General features: G+C 41.7%; 1 protein-coding gene across 5 annotated transcripts in view; it reads left to right on the top strand.

Moving 5' to 3' along the window:
- The window catches only part of TET3 (tet methylcytosine dioxygenase 3), a 98,215-nt gene that overhangs the window by 45,297 nt on the left and 28,828 nt on the right, over positions 1-24,090 (top strand). For 3 of the 5 annotated variants that reach the window (XM_036930578.2, XM_057497084.1, XM_036930579.2), the window contains one exon: positions 1,862-3,986. In XM_036930578.2, the coding sequence (XP_036786473.2) occupies positions 1,862-3,986 (2,125 nt within the window). The remainder of the gene's footprint in view (positions 1-1,861; positions 3,987-24,090) is intronic. The other 2 variants (XM_057497085.1, XM_036930580.2) reach the window with 1 other exon arrangement.

The raw sequence follows: 24,090 nt of genomic DNA, 5'->3' as shown, positions 1-24,090 counted from the left end.
CACCTCCTTCAGGGCTGATCCAAAATCCCAGCTTCCAGAATCTACCACTTCAGACCCATGAAGCCCGTGTTTCAGAGTCTGGGCACTAGTATAATTTTAATAATGTATTAAATACACTTTATGTTCCACCTGAGGGACTAATTTCTTTTTAACTTTTTATTTTGATAGAATTGTAAAACTTACAGAAAAGTTGCAGGAAGAGTACCTGGGACTCCCATGTACCCAAATTGTTTGCATTTTGCCTTATTTACTTTATTATTTTCTCTATGTTTATATCTATGTTCTTATTATATACATGTAACTTTTCTGAACCACTTGAGATGAAGTTGGGGATACTGCATCCCTTTAACCAAGAGTACTTCAGTCTGCATGTGTCCTGAGTATAACGAGCCAACTGGAGACGACCGAGAGGGTCACAACGCGATCTTGTCCACATCTGTGCCCAGGTTTCACCAGCTGTCCCCGTGATGCTGTGACTCCTCCTCAGACCAGAGTCTAACCCGTGAGCAGGTGTTTGGCTCCGTTGCCTCTTTAGTCTCATGTAAGCTGGAAGGGGTGTTTGTTTTTCTTGTCTTTGAAATTTTGAAGAAATCAACCCTGGTGTTTTTGAGCATGACCTTCTGTTTGGGTTTATCTGATGTTTCCTCATAATTAGACTCAGGTTATACATTCTGGCTGAAGTTCCACCTGATCAGTGTTACATCCTTCTTAGTGTTTTGTGTCAAGAGGCTGTGATGATGATTTGTCCAGACACTGATGGTGATGATAATGTTGATCATTTGGTGAAGATGTGTCTGCCAGGTATCTCCACTGTAAAGTTGCTAGTGTAGTTATGTAATTTTTGAGGAGATGTTTTGAGACCATGTATATACCCAGAGCCTCATCAAGCTTTCATATGCTAGTTGTAGCATCCACTGATTACTTTCTAAATCCATCATTCCTCCTCTGTCTGTTGGCATCCTACTGTAAGGAGGAGCTTACCTTTCTGGAGGGGTGAACCTTGCAAACTGAATTCTGCGTCTTTGTATTAGTGTTTACCTTGCTGGCTGGGCCCCCAGCCGCCTTCCTCTTGTGCCCTCCTCCCCTTCTGTATGCTTTGGTGGACATCGGGTATATAATGGTGGTTCCTGGGCTTGGGGAGAGGCCTGGGTGTTCTTCCAAGTAGCAACCTGCTCTTCACAGGCTTGACAGGCTCGGCATGGGGCTAAATGCTCACCATGTTAGATTGTCAGCATCTCCCTCAGGTGTGAGGCTGGGAGTGGGAATGTCATCCTGTCACCAGCTCTCTGAGCTCAGCCTGGGGCTTAAGTGAGGACAGTAATGGGCAGAGAAAAGAACTATGGGTTCCTTCTCACTGTGAAGTGATTGCTGATCCCTTGTCCAGGCTGAATTTGTTGATCAAAGCTGCTCGTTCCCTGCCTGTACACACACATTTCACATGTAGGCTTATTGCTGCATGGTATGCTGGTTAGCTTTCTTTCTCTTTTGACAAGAAATAAAATCACCATGGTCCGGGCGCCACTGCAGTCGTTGTGAGTTAAAGATGTTTCTGTGAGTCCTTAACAAATGTTTGGCTTCAGGGGAGCCTCATCAGGTTCATCAGTCTGAGGCTCTAAAAGGGTCTGAGCAACATTCCAAATTCTGCATTAGGATCTTTTGAAGATCTGCCTTCCATTTCTTCTAGTGCAGCTAGGTAGGAAAGGAGATGAGGGAAGATGATCTGAGCTCTAAACTGTATCAGAAACAGAGTGGGTTTGCAAGAAAAGCAGGCTTACGTGTGCATCCCAGTGGTGAGAAACAGGACAGTGCTTTACAAATATTATAGCTCATCTTTTCCCTTTTTTTTTCTCTCTCTCTTCAGACAGGCTCAGAGCTCAGCTCAGTTGATGGACCTGTTCCAGGTCAGATGGACTCAGGGCCAGTGTACCATGGGGACTCACGGCAGCTAAGCACCTCAGGGGCACCGGTCAATGGTGCTAGAGAACCCGCTGGACCCAGTCTGCTCAGGACTGGGGATCCTTGGCGAGTAGACCAGAAGCCCGACTGGGACGCTGCCCCAGGCCCAGCTCACACTGCTCGCCTGGAAGATGCTCACGATCTGGTGGCCTTTTCGGCTGTGGCCGAAGCTGTGTCCTCCTACGGGGCCCTTAGCACCCGGCTGTATGAAACCTTCAACCGTGAGATGAGTCGCGAGGCTGGGAATAGTAGCGGTGGACCCCGGTCAGGGCCTGAGGGCTGCTCCGCCAGCAGCGAAGACCTTGACACGCTGCAGGCGGCCCTGGCCCTGGCTCGGCATGGCATGAAACCACCCAACTGCAACTGCGATGGCCCGGAGTGCCCTGACTACCTCGAGTGGCTGGAGGGGAAGATCAAGTCTGTGATCATGGAGGGCGGGGAAGAGCAGCCCGGACTCCCAGGGGCTCTGCCTCCCGGTGAGGCTGGCCTCCTAACACCAAGCACCAGGCCACTTCTCAGCTCTGACCCGCCCCAGGCCACTACCCCGGAGGGCCTGCCCCTATCCCAGAGCGCCCTGAGCATCGCCAAGGAAAGAAACATCAGCCTGCAGACAGCCATTGCCATTGAGGCCCTCACGCAGCTCTCCTCTGCTCTCCCCCAGCCTTCTCACTCCACTTCCCAGGCTTCTTGCCCCCTTCCTGAGGCCTTGTCCCCTCCTGCCCCGTTCCAATCTCCCCAGTCCTACCTCCGCACTCCCTCGTGGCCTGTGGTCCCCCCCGAAGAGCACCCATCCTTTGCTCCCGACAGCCCTGCCTTTCCTCCAGCCACTCCTAGAACAGAGTTTCCTGAAGCCTGGGGCGCCGACACCTCCCCAGCAGCTCCCCGCAGCTCTTGGCCCCGGCCCAGCCCTGACCCCATGGCTGAACTGGAGCAGCTGTTGGGCAGTGCCAGTGATTACATCCAGTCAGTATTCAAGCGGCCTGAGGCCGTGCCTGCCAAGCCCAAGGTCAAGGTTGAGGTGCTCCCTTCCTCCCCAGCCCCAGCCCCGCCCCCCATTCTTCAGAAGGAGGCCCCCACTCCGTCTCCGGAGCCCAACGCCCACCAGAAGGCCCAGAGTGCCCTGCAGCAGCATCTCCACCATAAGCGCAGTCTCTTCCTGGAACAGGCCCGGGGCGCAGCCTCCGCCCCTCCCACAGAGCCTGCTCCTGGCTGGTGGGCACCACCGCGCTCGCCTGCCCCACGGCCTCCGGACAGACCACCCAAGGAGAAGAAGAAGAAGCCCCTGGCACCAGTCGGAGGTCCCGTGGGAACCGAGAAAGCTACCCCTGGGATCAAGCCCAGTATCAGGAAGCCCATTCAGATCAAGAAGTCTAGGCCCCGGGAAGCACAGCCTCTCTTCCTGCCTCTGCGGCAGATCGTCCTGGAAGGGCTGAGGTGCCCAGCCTCTGAGGATCCACCGGCACATCCACCTGCCCCCGTCCCCACTGCACAGGGCTCTGCTGTCCCCCTACCCCCTGAACCTTCTCTTGCGCTATTTGCACCTAGTCCCTCCGGGGACAGCCTGCTGCCCCCTACTCAGGAAATTAGGTCCCCCAGCCCCCTGGCGACCCTGCAGCTGGGCTCCGCTGGCCCTCTTCCCCCCGCCGATGACAAGCTGGAAGAGCTCATCCGGCAGTTCGAGGCTGAATTTGGGGATAGCTTTGGGCTTCCTGGGCCCCCGTCTGTGCCCATCCAGGACCCTGAGAACCAGCCAACGTGTCTCCCGGCCCCCGAGAGCCCTTTTTCTACCCGCTCCCCCAAGCAGATCAAGATTGAGTCCTCGGGGTCTGTGACTGTGCTCTCCACCACCTGCTTCCATTCAGAGGAGGGAGGCCAGGAGGCCACACCCACCAAGGTCGAGAACCCCCTCACACCCACCCTCAGTGGTTTCCTGGAGTCACCTCTTAAGTACCTGGACACGCCTACCAAAAGCCTGCTGGACACGCCCGCCAAGAGAGCCCAGGCGGAATTCCCCACCTGCGACTGTGTTGGTGAGTCTGCCTGGACGCCAGGGATGGGAAAGGGGACATGGCTTGGCGGGCTTGAGCTTCTAGGGTCGCTCTGTCATCTGGCAGATATTTACTGTGTGCCATCTACTCCACTGAGGGCTGAGGCTAGAATTGAGCTCACCAGTTGGTGGAAAAGACGTTGAAGCAAACTGATGGTGTGGTGCTCTTTGGCGTATGGCGTGTCAGTGGAGGTGGGCTCAGGTGCTTCATCACGCGTTTGGAGGTGAAGGCATCATGGAGGCCTTCCTGTGGGAGGTGGTGCTTGTGCTGAGACCTAAGATTGGTGGTTGTGAGAAGTGGGGGCTCATTTGGACTGCTCTTAGTCTTGAAGAAGCACAGAGGGGAAGAGTACATGTGGGGATAACGAAAAGGTGGTTGGAGAGGCAGGCAGGGCCCAGATCTCGCAGGGCCCAGCCAGCCAAGGTTGGGAGTTTGACTTGATGTTATATGTAGTAGTGAGCTGCTAAGGTTTTTAGAGCAAGTGATGACCTGTCACTTATGCTTCTGAAAGACTATCCTGACTTATCGTGGGGAGGAAAGATTGGTGGAGGAACCTGTAAGAAAGGTGTCATGAGCCAGGCAAGAGGTGACAAGGGCCTGGACTGAATGAGCAGATGGGCAGAGGGCCTCTTTGGAGAAGGGCACATGCGCACAGGACAGCTCGGTGTCTGCCTTGCTCATGGTGCTCACTGAGAACACAGATATGGAGGAGAGGTGACAGCTCTGGACGAGCTGAGTTTGAAGGGGCTGAAGGACTGCAGACCTGAGCTAAGGGTTTGGACATAGCTGGCATCCAGGTGGTGGCTAGAGCTGTGGTGTGGTTAAGAGCACTGAGGAACTGTCCTTGCCAAGCCTTGCCTTCTGGGATGAAAGCAGGTCCGGGGCCTGTGAGGACTGTACCAGTGGACGTGGGCTGGTTTGAGGAGGCTGCTGATGTGTGGGTAAGCCCCAGGTCCTTTCCGGGCTGAGGCTCTCTGCTGTTTATAGTGTTCCATAAAAGATATATGTGTGTCAGATGTTGACCAAAAAACACATTGATGCTGGTGATGAGCATGTTGAACTCCTGTGATTGTATGATACATAAGGAGGCCTTGCAAAAGGCTGTCTTGTCTTCTCTGCTTGTTAAAATGCGTTAATACCAGTTTAGTTGTGTGATTTGTTGGGCTATGTCCTAGTCACTGAGGAAGACCTGGGCTGTCCTGCCCACTCCAGCTACCCCAGACTCCTGCAGAACAGGGCATAGGGAGCCAGTGACAAGGAATCACTGCAGGAACAAGGAAAAGTTGGCCCCTGGGCTTTTACCTGGGGGTGAACAGATGCGCAGGGTCCTGCCTGATGCTCACCGATGTCTAGGATTGTGGTCCCCAAGGGCTAACCCTCTGCACTACTGGATCTGACTAATCATGAGATGGCCATGAGGTCCCTTTTTTTCCCAGCATTTGGGAGAAGCTTGTTTTGAGTGGAACGGGGTGCCTCCTTGCCCTTTCCCCTCTCTCTGTCTATATCTGCCCCCTCTGACCTGTGTTCAGTACACTGTCAGGCTTTCTCCCCCTCCAGCGCAAGAAATAGCCTTACCACATCCCCCAGACATAGTGACCCTTAATAAATGTTTTAATCATTGAATCCAGTTATGTGGTATGATGTGTGATCAGACTAGCTTTTCTAATTTGAATTCTAATTCCGTCATGTCTTTAATGCATGGAACAGAAATGATCATAGTAACCCCTTACCAGGGCTGTTGTTAGGATTAACTTAGTTGCTATGTGTAAAGCACTTAAGAGCTGCATCTGAAGCAGGGTAAGCACTATAAGTGTGTTCACTGTTATCAAGCCTGTTGTGTGCAGTAAGATGAGAAAAGAAACAAAATCATACATATTACAAAGGAAGAAAAGTGTTGGCTATTACTTTATTCATCAATCATTTATTGATTACCTAGCTCCATACTGACCACCAGTAAGGACAGAAATTAAGAGAAATGGTTCTCTCTGAAGGACTTGGTGGTTTGCCTGAAGAGACAACATAAACAAAATACTCAGTCGTCCATTCAACAGGTGCTGGCCAAGCACTGCGTTACCTTCGTGTGAAGTGGCTGAGCTGTAAGGGTGCAGGGCAACACCAGGCTTGGCTGTCATTGTGGAGAGTAATGTCTTATGTTTGAAACTCATGTTCAGAGCTGGGTTTTGAAAAATGTACTGAATACAGAGGGGGAGAGGCAAGAAGATAGCCACTACAGACTGGGGAATGCTCGAGCACAGTCTTACAGGTGGCAGGGAGCATGCAGGCAGTATGTAAGGCCAGTAGCAGAGGGCTGGACCTGAATCTTCCACATTCCCCTGCCTTCCTCAGATCAGAGGAGTCCTCCTCCAAAGGGGACAAGTTTCATCTTGAAGCTAGTGAACAAAAGTACAGGCAGTGGAATGTAGAATCAGAAAAGCACGGTGTGTTGCCTTGGCAGACAGAGAAGGGCAGAGGCAGTGGGCAAGGGACAAGGAGAGTGGAGAGTCCTGCCACCAGTCATTTATTGCTGTAGTTAATATTTTATTTGTATCTAATGCTAAACAAACAATTAGAACCGAACCTACTTTGTGTGGTTAAAATGTTAAATTATGGGAAAATGCTTAGGTGAAAACAGCAGGCACCATAGTATATAAATGATCACCTCATCTAGGTAAGGAAAAAAAAAGGAAATATAAAAGGACCAGAAGGAACTACATCAGCAGTGGTTGTCTCTATGGCCAGACTATGGGTGACTTTTCCTTCTTATGTTTTCTGAATCTTCTATAATGAAATATATATTTAATAATCAAGAAATATTTTGCAAGCACATCCTCGAAGTAGCTTGGAAGACAGATTGGTGGAGGGTGATAACCTTGTGGCCAGAGACTAGTTAGGAAGCTATTGAGAATAATAATAATAGTAATAGAAACAATGATAGCGATAATATTTATGAAACACTTGTTCTAGTCCAGGCGTTGTGCCAAGTACTTTACAGTCATCACCTCATTTAATCCTCATAACGCCTATATCAGGGCGGTACTGTCAGTAGTTCCACTTCAGTGACGAAGAAAGCCAAGTTAGATTCAGTAATTTATGCAGGCTATACATCTAGCAAATGGCAGAGTGAGATTTGAACCTTAGTGGTTAGGCTCTTAACCACCGTGCATACTGTGAAACTTCAGTTGAGAAGTGAGACCCAACTAAACAGTGGTATTAGGAATGAAAAGAGGCAAAGAAGACAGTTTCTAGAGGTGCTGGGGTCTGTGCTAGGGAAAGCCACCCTGTTTTCTAAAAACATCTGGAGCCCTCACATTTGGACAATGCGTCTGTCAGCTAGTATGGCAGAATTTGCCTTTGTGAACTTGGGCTCAGGACAAGGGTTAGGAAGAAAGGCTACTCACTGTGGGATTAATGTCAGATGGGAACCATCTCAGATTCTAGAAGCTTGTCCCCTCATCAGTGGTAGGCAGAAAGGTGAAGATGGCAGGCCAGTATGAGGAAGAATGTTCCATAGAAGTGACAATGAAATTCAGAGATGCCATTAAACTCACATAACAAATAATTGGTAATTAAACTGTGGAACAACTTTCTAAAAGCATAATAGGTCTTACAGTACAGCAAAAGAAACCTAATATTTAAGCTCCACAGTAATTTTTGCTGAATAAGCAATTTAGGCCAAAACGGACGTTATCAGATGATGCCAAAACCCAAAGACCCAAACACCAAGAGCATTGTTTTTCCCTTGTGTAAAGACTGTGGGTTTCTGAAAGTATGGGTGAGATACATATGGACTTGTTCCCTGAATGTTGAAATGCTAGGACTAAAGTCACCCCTTAAAGCTTCAAAGAAATAAATTTAGAAGATGTGAAAGGAAATGCCTTACTCCAAAGGTAGTATGTACAGGTTTGAGAAAACTTAGCACATGTTCTATATTGAATTATTGGAGGGAGTATTGATAAATTTCTAATATTTTGAGGCACACATTGGTGCATGCCTAACCCCCCCTTAACTATCCTACAACACCACTTGTCAGAGACAGGACAATGAGCTGCAGTGACTATTGGCTCAGTCCTTTTTGTATTTTTTCTCTTCTTAGAAATGGGGGAATTCAGAAGGGGGGCCAGTGGAGGGCAGAGAATGAGTCTAGATGACTTTTTAGTGTGGGAAAAGCACCCTTGGAGATCATCTGCTCACTATTTTATAGATCGGGAAACAGGTCTGTGTTAACTTTTAAGTCTTGTCCTGATACTGGAGGAGTAGTCCACAGGTTGCTGGAGACCTTAAACCATAGCAAAAGCAGGAGATTAGGAAACAGATTTTAGGAGTTGCCTTCATAGGAATGCTGATTTTTATCCCGTTGATCATCCTGCTCTGAAGAAGTAGCCAGAGGCCAGTACAAGAACAGACATCTCCTTGGCCTGGTGCATGGTGAAGGCCCCAGAGGGGCAGGGAGGTTATGCGGCAGGTGTGGCGGACAGCAGGGCTCACAGTTCTGAGTGGAGGACACAGACTTAAACGTGTTTACAATAATGTAAAATCTATTTCCTATGGTTGTTATGAGAATGCATTTCCTCTCCATTGCATTCAGTTTGAGATGAAGAGGAACTTCCCGTCTTTTAAATATTCTTTTTAGACAATAGAGTATTTGGACACCAGTATAAAGGTGGGGGATCTGACTCTTAATAGGAGGGTATCATAAGGAACTTCTTGGAAGAGGGGATATTCTGAGTTTAAAGGGTTAAGTAGAAGTTTAATAAACTAGTAGAGTAATAAAAAAGGTAGAGTGTTCTGGGCAAAGGGATGTGAAGACTAGAGAAATGAAAAAACCCACATGAAGATGCAGAGATGACAGCACACGAGGAAATACAAGTTGTTCTGGTGTGACTGGTGTGTCAGATGGAGAATCAGGAGGGGCCAGAGAGGAGAGTTTCAGGGGAAGAGGAGATGATACCAAAAGCGGAAAAACCAGTCTGCAAGCTCAGGCAGAGTTCAGGCAAGCAATAATGGGTATCTGAACTAAGAAAAGGACCTTGAGTAGGAGGGAGGAGAAGAGGGGTGGATAAGAGAAAGATTAAGAAGAAGAGTTCACTGGTGACTGGTTGGCCTTAGGAATAAGGTAGACACAGCAGTCACAGGTGACTCCTGGGGTCCCCGCATGGTGACCGGGTCCAATGTGGTGCCATTCACCAAGATTGAGAGCAGCGGGAGGGAAGCAGGTTTGCACATGCGGGCTTTGAGATGTCTGTGGGACCTGAAGGTGTGCATCTGGTTGGATCTGTGTGTTGGAAGATCTTCAGCAGTCTGATGGCAGCTGAACTTTCAATTATGGTCATTTCACCAGACTGAATATGTAGACTGAGAAGAGCCCTGAGAAAGGAGGATACAAATATTTAGGAGAGAGGAGCTCCTGAGATTTTAGTTAAAAAAAAGTTCATCTGGCTCATAAGAACCAGGGTAGGGCCCACCAGCCTACTGCATGGATTTGTGACTGCTAGGAGGCAACATGCCAGCAGTCAGTTACTGACTGCCATAGAAATGGAATCCATTTAATATATGAGCTTGAACTCTTCAGCTTTTTGTACACTAAAACTATACCAGGAAACTGAGGCATTTATGTAGGATTGTTTGGAAAAAGAAGATAGGTACAACAAAACCTTTGTGTGATTTTGACACCTCGGCATTAATTGTACACCACTGTCAACCATCCCTCTGTGTCAGTGTCACAAAGAGAAGAAATAATGCCAGAGCTTGGGCTCCCATGTCATACCTGGCCATCAGATTCCCCACTGGGAAAGAGGGTGCCTCCCTCTCTATGTAGGGAGAGGGAAAGGTGGAAGGCTCATTTAGTAATGAGTAGTTTCTTGTGTTTAGTATCTCTTGCTGATAGCAGAAAGGGTACATTTCATTCTCTCCTCAGCCTAGAGCAGAAGTAGAACAGAGTGTATTTTTATATTTTAATGAGTATTAAATTAAGTGCATAGGGTAAGAAAAGCACTGAGAGCCACATAACCAACATTTTCTCAAAAAATTGGATTTTGCTGTCCTGAGCTCTACCCCAGAACTTTACTATGTATGTTAGGGGGGAAAAAAAAAACTTCACTTCTGTTCCCACTGCTCAATGAGACATAAAACAGATTTTTCTTTGAGAAGAGTTGAGCTGTTTCCATGCTCTGTCACTTTACTTCTATGGAGTAGGAAGAAATATTACACTGGGGACTAAAAGGAAAACTGGAGACTTAATAGCAAGATAGCAAAATACCTCTTTCCTGAAACCTGGTAAAAGGAACAAAAAAAAAAAAACCCAAAAAACAAATAGAAGAGAAATTCTATCAACTGAAATTTGGAAATAGCCCCAATCTTAAACCATGAATTCCAAGGGCTGTCTGCCAATTTAAGATTAACTGAGTTAAAATAAAGGAGGACATAGGGTATACAGCTCCCAGTGCTGGGAAAAACAATAGTGGAGTCTCACAGGGACCCCACAGCTTGGAGAGATGGGCTGGAGACCACCCACCTCTAGAAGGTGGGGAATGCAAAAACAGGCCCCAGCTTCTGGTGTGGATAAGGTCTGGGGTGAGGATGGCTGGCTGGAGAAATGGGAAACCATATCGCAGGAGCCAGCTTGTAGCCGAGGACCAGTAGCACCAAACAAAGACCATTGTGCAGACAGAAATATTTGCTGAACCACCAAACAAAAATCCTGCAAACCGTAGGGCTTTATTTTAACTTGATACCTTATCAGAGTGACCAGCTCACTTCCCTATGAGGAAATGAATAAAAATCCCAGCATCAGGACAGAGTACAACCCAACCTTCAACACACAAATACATACAAATTTAGAGTGTGTAGAGATGAAATTTCCCAGCTGCAAACGTCTACAGCCAGCCCTAATTCCTCCCATCCTCCATTAGGCTGCTGAACTTTTGAACTAATAATTGAAAGCTGTAAAACATCTAATTCTCTACCTTAATTTCTAAGGGAAGGATATGATCAGTGTCCAGACAAAGAAGAGTAAGGAGAGTCTACCCATTCTATTTTGGGGCAAATGAGTCTAGACCATCAGCTTCCAACTGGGGGCCGTTTTGTCCCTCCTCTTCCCAGGGGACATTTGGCAATGTCTGAGAACAATTTCAGTTGTCACAACCAGTGTGGTACTACTGGCATCTAGTGGGTAGAGGCCAGAGATGCCACCAAACATTCCACAAGGCATACGACAGGCCCCACAACAAAAAATTATCTAGTCTAGAGTGTCAGTAGTGCTGAGGGGGAGAAACTCTGCAGATAAACTACCTCCATTGGAAGGTTAATTAACAAGCAAACAAAAATCCAACATGCAGTCGATTCAAATTCTATGGGAAAAGTAGAGGGATTAATATAACATTCAAAATAAAGACTTATATTAGAAAATGCAAGAAGAGTTTGAACAACTGATTTATACCTTCAAGGAAGTTGAATAAAAATTCACTGTAAAACCAGAAGTGAAAGATGAGGTACCAGAATAAAGTTGCCAAGAGGTCGCAGGAGGTATGGGATGCAGAAGCTGGCCCGTGCACAGAGTGTTTGCTCCCGCAGATGCTAGACAAAACAGAATCAGAGTTACAGAGAAACAAATCCTTGAGGAAGAGGGACAGGTTTCAAAGATCACTCCAAAACAGGAAAAGAAAGTAGAAATGGACATAATCGACATAATCAGAGTGGAGATAAGGTATACACCGGAGAGACAGGAGGGATCCGGCACAGATGCATTCTGTCAGGAGTATTGGCAACATTCATTGGTGAAGAGCATGGGACAAAGTGAAGAAAGTCAAGAGTTAGAGAATAGAAAACTTTGGAAATGAAAGAAAATGAATAGAAATCAACAAATAATGATCCAGGTGAACTTACTGAATTTCAATAATGAAGACTCTCCTACAAATAAGTTAACCAAAAAAAGAAGTTTGGCACACATACTTGGTTCTTAAGTTTTTTTTTACTTAAGAAATACTTTTTAAAAACATTCTCTTAATTGAAACACACATATAGGAAGATATATAAACCTTAAGCATACAACTCAATACAGATTTACAAAAGGCACATATTCATGTAACCACATCTGGATAAAGAAACAGAGCTTAACCACCACCTTAGAAACCCCCTTGTGCCCCTACCCAGTCACTTACACCTGACTCTCTAAAGCAAACTATGGCTGCAGACTAAATATGGCTTATATCTGTGAGCTAAAGATTACTTTTTCTTTTCAAATAGTTACAAAAATCAAAAGAATGTTTCATGACTAATGAAAAGTATATGCAGTCCAAATTTCAGTGTCCATACAGTTCTAACCAAACATAGCCATGCTCATTGCTTATGTATTATCTGTTGCTGCTTTTGCACCATATCAGCAAAGATGACTAGTTGCCACAGAAACTTACATGCCCGGCAGAACCTTCAGTGTTTGCCTTCTGGCCCTTAACATAAAAAAGTTTGCTGACCCCTGCCCTAAGGTAACTATTAGTCTAATTTCTTGAACTCTGATCAGTTTTGCCTGTTTTTGAACTTCATAGGTATATGTTCTTTTATATTCTGGTTTCTTTTGTTCAGTGTTGTGCTTGTGAGGTCAGCTGTGTGTATAAGTAGCAGTACCTGTAGTTTGTTCATTGTCATTGTTACATAGTATTCCATTTTAGGAACTACTACAGTTTATCCATGAGATTGTTGACCATGAAATTTAGATTGTTTCCAATTTGGAGTTATTATGAATCATGCTGATAGAAGCATTCTTATATATGTCTCTCAGTACATGTATATATACACTTACATATTTCTGTTGGATACATCCTAGGACTGAAATTGTGTATGTTCAGCTTTAGTTGATATTATCCATCTTACAAAGTAGTTTTAACAGTTAAAACTCCTACCAGTAGTGCCCCACATCCTCAGCAGCAAATGAACAGTCTTTCTGCCATTGTGTCAGGTGTGGAATTGTATCTCATTGTGACTTTAATTTGCATTTTCCTGATTACTAATGAGGTTGAGCACCTTTTCATATGTCCTCTTTTATAAAGTGCCTGTCCAAGACATTTGCTCATTTCTCTATTTCTTCTCCATCTTTTTCATATTGATTGGTAAGGGTTCTTTATTTATGCTGGATATGATTTCTTTGTTAGTTAAATGTACTGCAGTTCTCAGAATATTGAAATAAAAAGTTTGACCCAGGAATCCTATAACCAGTTAAGTTGCCATTCAGAAAAGCTTCATAAAATCATTTCCAAATATGGAAGAACTAAAATTTTCTGGAGATGAATCAAATAAGTAATGGAATGGGGAAGTTGCAGTATGAATGGTCTGGCAGTGAACACTAAATGTATTCAGATGGAAAGCCTACTTTTAAGTAATTGTGATAAATGTTTTTCTAAAACAAAATGTCACATATTTACTTATGCTATTTTTGAAATAAATTTATTATTATATTAAAAATCCCTTTTATAGTAGGGGAAAATAGGTTTTTGAGGATACCAACAAAAAGCAGGAGGGAAAATGAAGGAGGAGTTGGGAGAAATTGTAAGGGTGTTAACTTCTTTCCTGAAGTACCATTAGCATCACTAGAAACATACTATAGGTTTTCTAAACTAACAGAGATTGGGGGGTGGGGGGTGGGGAGTAAAAGAAAATACAAAATCTGTAACAAAAGATAGGAAAGAAAGGAAACAAGGACATAAACATGGAAAATATAAGATGACAGAAGACCACAGATATGTTATAGCAGGAAATGTAAATAAGGTTAATTTACCTACTGAATTTAAGATTAATAACATTTGATAGCATCAAGAAGAAATAATAAACCTTATTTCACTATGGGAAAACAGAAGCACATATTGGTCACTGATTCAGAGCATATACTGAATTCTGTAGACTGTCACCCTGACCTTTGTCACCTATCTGGTTCCATAACTGAGTATAAGCCCACTGCCACCTGGAAGTGTGTGTGTGTGTGTGTGTGTGTGTGTGTACATATGTATATGTGTGTATATATATGAATGTCTCTATATATGCACACATATATATAAATGAGGATATATATAGATCATATATAAATGAAAAAATATATATATAGACACATATATAACAAGATCTAAGAAAGTGAGGATATATTTGAGGGAGATATATATATAATGATATATTTATATATATGAGAAGCTATCCTTACATATGTGTAAATATATATTAGAATAATTAAATTTATAAGTGTATACTAATTTTGTAACTAAGTATACCAAATTGTAAGTTCAGTTTTTTTCCATAGAATATCTTCTCCCCAATAGAGGCATATAATCAAGGAATGGGATATATATACATACATACAATCAGGGAAAGGGATATAATTGAAAGAAACAATATTTCTAAAAGACTCTTCGGACTGCCTTGTAAACTGCTAAAAAGGAAAGAGTGACTTTGATTTTATTTTTATTTGGTACTTGGAGCTGCATCTGCCCTTTGTGTTTTAGTGGCCTTCCCAGAGAAGCCTCAGCATCCAGTTTCCAGGTTAGCTTGGTTTTGGAACTTTTTTTTTTTTTTAATTTTATTTTGGTATCATTAATCTACAATTACGTGAAGGACATTATGTTTACTAGGCTCCCCCTTCACCAAGTCCCCCCCACATCCCCGTTCACAGTCACTGTCCATCAACATAGTAAGATGCTGTAAAATCACTACTTGTCTTCTCTGTGTTGCACAGCCCTTCCCGTGCCACCCCCCCCACACTATACATGCTAATCGTAATGCCCCCTTTCTTTTTTTCCCACCCTTATCCCTCCCTTCCCAACCGTCCTCCCCCCCTTCCCACCCGTCCTCCCCAGTCCCTTTCCCTTTGGTAACTATTAGTCCATTCTTGGGAGGAACTCTTTTTTTTTTTAATAAGTACAGCTGATATACAATGTTATATTGGTTTCAGGTGTACACCATAGTGATTCAACATTTATATACACTATGAAATGTTCACTACAATAAATGTAGTTACCATACAAAGTTATTACAGTATTATTGGCTGTGTTCCCTATGCTGTGCTATTCATCCTTGTGACTTTTTTATCTTAAAATTGGAAGTTTGTACCTATTTATCCCCTTCACCTATTTTCCCCATCCCACCACCCTTTATGGCAACCACCAATTTATTCTCTATTTATGAGGCTGCTTCTGTTTTGTTTGCTTGTTTTACTTTTCAGATCAACATATAAGAGAAATCATATGGTATTTGTCTTTGACTTATTTAGTATCATACCATCTAGGTCTATTTATGTGTTACAAATGGCAAGTTTTCATCCTTTTTAATGGCTTTGTAATATTCCAGTGTTTGTGTGTGTATCTTCTTTATTCGTCTATCTATGGACACTTAGGTTGCTTCCCTATCTTGACTATTGTAAATAACGCTGTAGTAAACATCGGGATGCATATATCTTTTCAAATTAGTGATTTTGTTTTCTTTGGGTAAATACCCAGAGGTGGAATTATTAGGTCACATGGTATTTCTATTTTTAATTTTTTGAGGAAACTCCATGTTGTTTTTCATAATGGCTACATCAGTCCACATTCCCATCAACAGTGCATGAGAGTTCCCTTTTCTCTATGTCCTTGCTAACATTTGTTATTTCTTGTCTTTTTGATACTAGCTATTTTGACTGGTGTAGGATGATACCTCATTGTGGTTTTGGCTTGCATCTCTGAGATTAAGTGATGTTGAGCATCTTTGCATGTGTCTGTTGGTCATTTGTGTGTCTTTTCTGGAAAAATGTCTATTCAGGTCCTCTGCACATCTTTTCCTTACCAATTTGGATGCCTTTTATTTCTTCTTCTTGCCTGATTACTGTGGCTAGGACTTAAAGTACTATGTTGAATAAAAGTGGTGCAAGTGAGCATCCTTGTCTCCTTGATCTTAGAGGAAGTTTTCAGCTTTTCACCATTGAGTAGGATGTTAGATATAGGTTTGTCATTATATAACCTTTATTATGTTGAGGTATGTTCTCTCTGTGCCCACTTTGGTGAGAGTTTTTATGAGTGGATTTTGAATTTTTTCAGTTGCTTTTTCTGCATCTTTTGAGATGGTCACATGGTTTTTATTCTTCTTTATTTTAATGTGATTGATTGATTTGTGGATATTGGACCATCCTTGCATCCCTGGAATAAATCCCACTTGGTTGTCATAAATGATACTTTTAATGTATTTTTAAATTCATATTTTGTTGGGGATTTTTTATCTGTACCCATCAGGGATATTGGTCTGTAATTTTCTTTTTTTGTAGTGTCTTTGTCTGGTTTTGGTACATCATAGAATGAATTTGGATGCTTTCTTTCCTCTTCAATTTTTTGGAATAGTTTGAGAAAGATAGGTATTAACTCTTTAAATGTTTCATAGAATTCTCCTGTGAAGATATCTGGTCATGGCATTTTGTTCGTTGGCAGTTTTTTGATTATGTCTTCAATTTTGTTACTAGTAATTGGTCTGTTCAGATTTTCTACCTCTTTGTTCAGTCTTGGGAGAGTACATGTTTCTAGGAATTTATTCATTTCTTCTAGGTTGTCCAATTTGTTGGCGTATACTTTTTCATAGTAATCTGTTACAATTGTTTTTCTGTGTGGTCAGTTGTAACTTCTATTTCATTTCTGATTTTATTCAAGTCTTCTTTCGTGTTTCTTGATGAGTCTGGCTAATGGTTAAAAATTATCAATTTAGTTTGTCTTTTCAAAGAATCAGTTCTTTAGTTTCATTGATCCTTTCTAATTTTTTTAGTCTCTACTTCATTTATGCCCACTTTGATCTTTATTATTTCCTTCTTTCTGCTGAATACTGTTACCATTCATGGCCAATGACTGTACATTTAATTTAGCTTTTAAAATTATAATTTCTTAAAATTATAAATGAATTTTGCCTTCTTGTGGGATGTTGCATATAATAAAACTATCATTTTTCTCAGCTGATAGAAAAATATCTTTGGTAAGATTTCAGAAGTAACTTTTTAAGAAAGTGATACTGTTTTCATCTTCATATATGTGAATCTGTGAACACAAGATGGCAATAAATTTTTGTTGACTTACAACAATGTCATTAAATACTGTCCAGTTAATCTTATGATTGTATGAACCATAAGAATAAAATAAAAAAATCTTTAGTCTCTTTTTGTTCTTTTTCTAATTCCTTTATGTGAAGGGTTAAGTTGTTTATTTGAGCTTTTTGTTTCTTGAGGTAGGGCTGTGTGACTGTAAACTTCCCTCTTAGGACTACTTTTGCTGCATCACAAAGATTTTGAAGCCTTGTATTTCTTTATTCATTATTCTCCAAGTATTTTTTGGTTTCCTCTTTACTTTCCTCATTGACCCATTGGTTGTTTAGTAGCTTGTTGTTTAACCTCCGTGTGTTTTTGTTTTTTCCAGTTCTTTTTTCTTTAAATTGCCTAACAGTTTCATACCAGTGTGGTTATAAAAGATGCATATTATGATTTTAATCTTCTTAAATTTATTGAGACTTATTTTGTGGTCTAACATGTGATCTATCCTATAAGATGTTCCATGTGCACTTGAAAAGTCTGCTGGTTTTGGATGGAATGTTCTGTATATATCTGTTAAGTCCATCTGGTCTAATGTGTGTTCGGAGCCAGTGTTTCCTTATTGATTTCCTGTCTGGGTGATCTATGCATTGATGTAAGTGGGGTGTTAAAGTCTCCTACTATTACTGTCAGTTTTCTCTCTTTATGTCTGTTAATATTTTATGTACACACACATGCACACATACACACATACACACACTCCTATTTGGGTGCATGGTTATTTACAACTGTTATATCTTTTTGCTGGATTGAATCCTTTGTCATTATGTAATATCCTTGTTATAGTCTTTCTTTTAAAGTCTGTTTTGTCTGAGAATAAGTATTGCTCATATCAGACCGCAGCTTTTTTCACACTTCCATTTTCATGGAATATCTTTTTGCATTCCTTCAGTTTCAGTCTGTGTGTGTCTTTAGGTCTGAAGTAAGTCTCTTGTAGGTATCATAGAGATGAATCTTGTTGTTTTTTTTTTTTATCCATTTGGTCACCCTGTCTTTTGATTGGAGCATTTAGACCGTTTACACTTAGAGTAACTATTGATAGGGATGTAGTTACTGTATTTTGTTCATTGTTTTCTGATTGTTTTTGTAGTTCTTCTATGATCCTTTCTTCTCTTCCCATGTGAATGAGTCCCTTGTACTCCTTTCTGTTAATTTTTATGTATCTATTCTAGGTTTTTGGGTTGTTATTACTATGAGGTTAATATATGACATCTTACATATATAGCATTCTATGTTAAGTTGATGGTCACTTAAGTTTAAATGGATTCTAACAGCACTACATTTTTATTCTCCCTCCATGTTTTATGTAGATAATCTCATATTTTATATCTTATTATTTTGTTATACCCTTAACTAATTTTTTTAGATATATTGATTTTACTACTTTTGTCTTTTGACCTTCATACTAGCTTTTAAGTTATTGATCTGCTATCTTTATCATATGTTTGCCTTTACCAGTGAAATTTTTTTCCTTCATAATTTGCTTCTTCTTGTTATGGCCTTTTCTTTTCCTCATTAAAAAGTCCCTCTAACATTTCATGTAAGGCTGGTTTAGTGGTGGAAAACTCTTTTAACTAGTGTTTATCTGGGACTCTTTATCTCAGGTGAAGTGTTCTTGCTTGTAGGTTTTTTCCTCTCAGCACTTTGAATATATCATTCCACACCTTTCTGGCCTGTAAAGTTTCAATGAAAAATCTTCTTATGGGGTTTCCCTTTATGCAACTAATTGTTCTTCTCTTGCTGCTTTTAAGAGTCTATCTTTAATCTTGGACATTTTGATTATGATGTGTCTTGGTGTGGCCCATCTTATGTTCATCTTGTTTGAGGCTTTCTGTGCTTCCTGGACCTGTGTGTCTGTTTCCTTCCCCAGGTTAGGGACATTTTCAGCTATTTTTTCAAATAAGTTTCCTACCCTTTTCTCTCTTCTCCTTTTTGGGACTGCTGTAATGTGAATGTTAGGTTTTTTAATGTGGTTCTAGAGAACCCTTAACCTGTCCTCATTTTTAAAATTATTTTTTCTTTTTTCTCTTTATCTTGAGCCCTCTCCATTACTGAGTCTTTCAGATCACTCATCTGTTCTCGGGCCATCTCCAATCTGCTGTTGATTCCCTCTAGTGTAGTTTTCATTTCACTTACAGTATTCTTCATCTCTGATTGGTTCTTTTTTATATTTTCTGTCCCTTTGTTGAAGTCCTCTCTGAGTTCATCCACTCTTTCAAATTCAGTGAGTATCTTTATAACCATTACTTTAAATTATTTGTTAGGTAGATTGCTTAACTCTTTTTCATTTAGTTCTTTTTCTGAAGTTTGTCTTGTTTCATTTGTAGCATATTCCTGTGTCTCCTCATTTTGTTTGACTTTCTGTGTTTGTTTCTATGAATTAGGCAAAACAACCACCTCTCCCAGTCTTGAAAGAGTGGCCTTGTGCAGGAACGTCCTCTGAGTAAACTCTGTGCCTAGTGGCTTTGGCTGTCTGGCTGGAGGTTGGGTGGGCCAGCTGTGTCCTGGTGTACATAGCATGGGTGCTGCCTTGGTAGCACCACCAGATCTCAGGACAGCAAGTTTGGGCATGGGCAGGGGAGCTGCCTCCAGGGCCCACCTCGGTGGGTGTCTGAAGCTGGTGTGGGCTAGGGTCTTGGGGCTCACTGAGGTGGGTGTCCAGACCCTGCTCTCACCCAGTATTAATGTTGGGGTGGGGGGTGGGAGAATGTAAACAATGGCCCTCACTAGCACATGTTCTGTGGGAATGAGTTCCGGCAGTTCTCCCACTGTTTAGTGATGTTCTGGTTTAGTAAATTGGCTCCATCACTTACAGTCTACTTCTCTTTGAGCCACATTTTTTTGCTCTGTGCCCCAAGGCAGGCCCTCAGTGAGCAGGTCCTTGAGCGGTGTCCCTCCTCACTCAGTGCAGGGCCACGTTGGGGGTGGCGTTCCTGTCATTGCCATGGCTCCACTTCTCCGGCTGCTTATATGCTCTATCCTGGTGTGCAGAAGCTGTTCACGCAGCCTTCCATTCTTCTTCCAGAGGAGCTGCTCTTTGTGCAGATGTAGATTCAGTGTGTGCAGGGGAGAAGGCGAGGTCAGGCTCTTCCTGCACTACCATCTTGAACTTCCCCACCCGGGTTTTGGATCTTTATATCTTTTTTCCTAGCTGCTGGGATGAAGTTGCCAAAATTTGGCTTGCATTTCCTCCTTGGAATTTTCCTTTCTCTGCCCTTAACTATGTAAGTTTTGAGTTTTTCTGATTTGGGGCAGAAGGTAGTCCCCAAAAGCTACATTATCTAGTTCCAGTGTAAGACCCTGCAGGCAATCCATTACTTTGACTTGTCTCCAGACAATAGAAACTGGAATAGAGCCCAGAAGTTCTGGCATATTCTTATATATTTTCTGTATGCCATGTAGTCTCCAAGGGCCTCTCTGCTTTCAGACCACTACCTCCAACACCTATATTCTTACATTTTCCTTCCCTACCCCCCTCCCTGGCTCCTCCCTTCCTCCCCTTCATATGCTTCTTTCTGCAATCCTCTCTGTTTTATGGCTCAAATAGTGTATATATTTGGAGCAAGTTGTTTTTAATCCTTTAGTTAAAAATATTCACGTGTAACATTTAAGCATTGATACTTTGAGATCTGTGCTAGGTGCCTTACATCTAATCTAATTCACAACAATTCTGTAATGTGGAAACATTATTTTAACTGCTTTAAGGCTCATAGGTTTGTGTAACTTGGCCACAGTCACACAATTTGTTTGGCAGAGCCTGGACGGCAGCTGCCAATTGAGTTCATATTATGCGCCAAATACTGCGCTGAGCCCTTTATGTGTTTTACACATTAAGGCATGAGGATTAGAGAGGCTGGGAGGGTAACTTATCACAGTTACCCAGGCCTCTGCAAAACCCATGTTCATTCTACTGTGCCATGTTAACAAGAAAAATGTACCGTGATATGTGCCTTGATACTTGTTTTATGCAAAGTGCTATGGGAATCCAGAGGGGAAATGGGCCTGAGAAGTCCAATAAAGTTTTACAGAAAAAAGGAGCATTTAATTAGGCCTTAAGAGATAAGATTTTCCAAAGAGAGAAATAAAGGAAGACACTGTTGTCAATGAGAAAACATGTTTAAAGATACAGGGTTATTGCATGGTTGTGTGGCAGGAGCCATGGTGGCCATTGCGGGATACAAGGCTGGGAGGTGTGCAGAGATGACTCCATGGGGGCTCGGTGGACTGTACTCTGGAATTTGGGTTCTGACTTCTATCTAGTGTGGAGTCATGGATGTGAACTGGTACAATCAGATTTCTATTGTGGTGTATAAACTAGGTGTTGCATAGGATGACCTAGGAAGGCTGAGACCAACTAGGAGACACTGACAATAATTCAGGCAAGAGCCTGACCCAGGACTTCAGTGGGGGATGTGGAGTCCCCATGTGCTGACACCCCAGGTGGTAGACAGCTTCCACCAAGTTATCCACTGTGGCTGTGTACACCACTGCAGACCTTGGTTGTTTGTTTTTTAAACCAGGAGTACCACTGAACTCATTTTTACAAATTTGATCTTACTCTTAGACTTATCCTTAGTGTGGGTAATGACATAAATACCTTTATGCTTGCATGCTTGTATACCTACTAATGTTTGTGTGATTGTGTGTATACACTGTATATTATACATACTGTACTGAAATTAGCTTTTTTTTCCCACTTAAAATATCTTGGGGATCATTTTTTGTCACTGAATCTGGAGCTTCCTAATTCCTTTTGATAGCTGGTTAGTATTTCATTACATGGATAATGCCATAATGTATTTATACATAATGTATTATGATAGACATTTAGGTTTCTGATATTTTGCCATTACAAATGATGCAGTGACTATTGCTGTATATAAATATCATTCTTTACATATGCGAGTATAGCTGACACTGGAACAATGTGGGCATTAGGGGCACTGACCCACCCATGCAGTTGAAAATCCATGTATAACTTTCCTACTCCCCCAAAACTTACTGACAGTCTCTGCTGTTGATCAGAAGCCTTGCTGAATACATAAATAGTCAGTTAATATGTATTTTATATGTTACAGATATTGCATTACATATATTATATAGTATATTAAATAGTATGTTATATGTTGTATACTGTGTTCTTGCAATAAGTAAGCTAGAGAAAAGAAAATGTTTTCTCAAATTGTTGCAAATTGGCAAAAAATGTTCCAATATATTTATTGAAAAAAATCCTTGTATAAGTGGACCCACACAGTTCAAGCCTGCATTGTTCAAGTGTCAGCTGTATATCCAAATACCTAGAAATAAATTTTTAGAAGACCTGAAATTCTTTGAAATTGCTGAGTCCAATGGACTCATGAGCATTTGTAATTTTAATTTATTGCTGAACTACTTTCCATACAGCCTGTTTTTCTGTACCCTCCCCAACTCAAGAAGGCATCAGACTTTAATAGTAACATATATGAAATATAAAACCAGTGCCTTCATGCAGCTTTACATATGTTTGAGCCACTTACATTTCCCTTTCAAAGAATCAGTTTTATCTTTTTTTTCATTTTTCTTTTGTGTTCCTGACTTTATTTAGCTACAGGAGCTTTTGATGTATTAAGGAAATTAGCCTTTTGTCTGGTATGAGTTCCAAGTATTTGTCCCCAAAGTGTTTGTCTTTTGTCTTGACTTTTGGTAATTACTACTATAAAGTTTTCTTTAGTTAAATTGATCAGGTTTGTGTGCGTGTGTGTGTGTGTGTGTGTGTGTGTGTGTGTGTGGTGGTTTGGGGCTTCAGAATTTTATTTTATACTTACAGAAGACCTTCCCTCTTCTGTAATTCATCTTCCATTGTTTTTCTTTCAGAACTTGTATAATTTAATTTTTTTTGTATTTAATTCTTTCAACCACTTGGAATATCTTTTGAGATAAGGTATTAAGTGTGGCTCAGACTCTTTCCCCAGTTGTCCCACACCATGCACTGAAAAATTCATCTTTCCCTGTTGATTTGAAGTGCCATTAGGTATTTTCTTACGTGTGTGTCTTACCTACCCAGGTAGATCATAAACTTCATAAACTTTTTAATGAAAACAATTAGGTATTGCTTCCTTATATCCCCTATAAAGCTGAGCATAGTGTTCTGTATAAAATAGGTATGGTAATTTTTTACATTTAAAAAACTGTGTATTATATATAAAGTCAAGTACACAAGACATTCATATATAACTTATTGAAAAGTTATAAAATGGACACCTGTGTAACCACAACCTAGATCAAGAAACAGGCCATTTCCAGCTCCCTAGGAATCCCCGTTTGCTCTTCCAGATCACATTCCTCTCACATCCCCCAGAGTCAACTCTCTTGACTTGTGACAGTAATTGCCTTTTTCTTTATAATAAAGTTGAACCATATGAAATTGCCTTTTTTGTAGGGGAAAAACCCTGCTGAATGCCTGCAATTTCATATTTCAGCCTAGTAATTTTACCACCTAATGGGTCTCTAGCAATGTAGCATAGTTAAGCCTGTTTTTGAATATTATTTGAATGTAATCTTGCTGTGTTTGCTCTGTGTCATCCGTCTTTCCCTCACTGTGATATGGTATTCAGCCATGCTGTTTCAGGTTGTTGTTTCTCACTGCTGAATATATCCCATTGTATGACTCTACTACTTTTTATTTATCCTTTCCACTGTTGCTGGGTTAAAAGTTGGTGCCAGTTTTGACTATTGCAAATAATGTTACTGTGAAAATCTTTGTAAGTATGTCTTGATGAAGGTGACCGAGATTTCTTCTAGGATAGTATCAGAAAAATAGGTCCTGCTGCTTAGTTTTTTTGTTTTATTTTAATTTTTGAAACAATTTTATATTATAGGAGAGTTGCAAAGTTGGTACAGAGAGTTCCTGTATCTCCTTTACTCAGCTTCCCTTAATGTAAACATCTCACATAATTATGGTATATTTAAAACTAAGACATTAATGTTGGTACAATACTATTAACTACAGATTCATCAATTTTTCCACTAACATCC

This window comes from Manis pentadactyla, chromosome 2 (genome assembly GCF_030020395.1).
Source record: "Manis pentadactyla isolate mManPen7 chromosome 2, mManPen7.hap1, whole genome shotgun sequence".
Classification (NCBI taxonomy): Eukaryota; Metazoa; Chordata; class Mammalia; order Pholidota; family Manidae; genus Manis; species Manis pentadactyla.
Note: the sequence above shows the minus strand (reverse complement) of the source record. Positions and strands in the feature narration are given on the sequence as shown.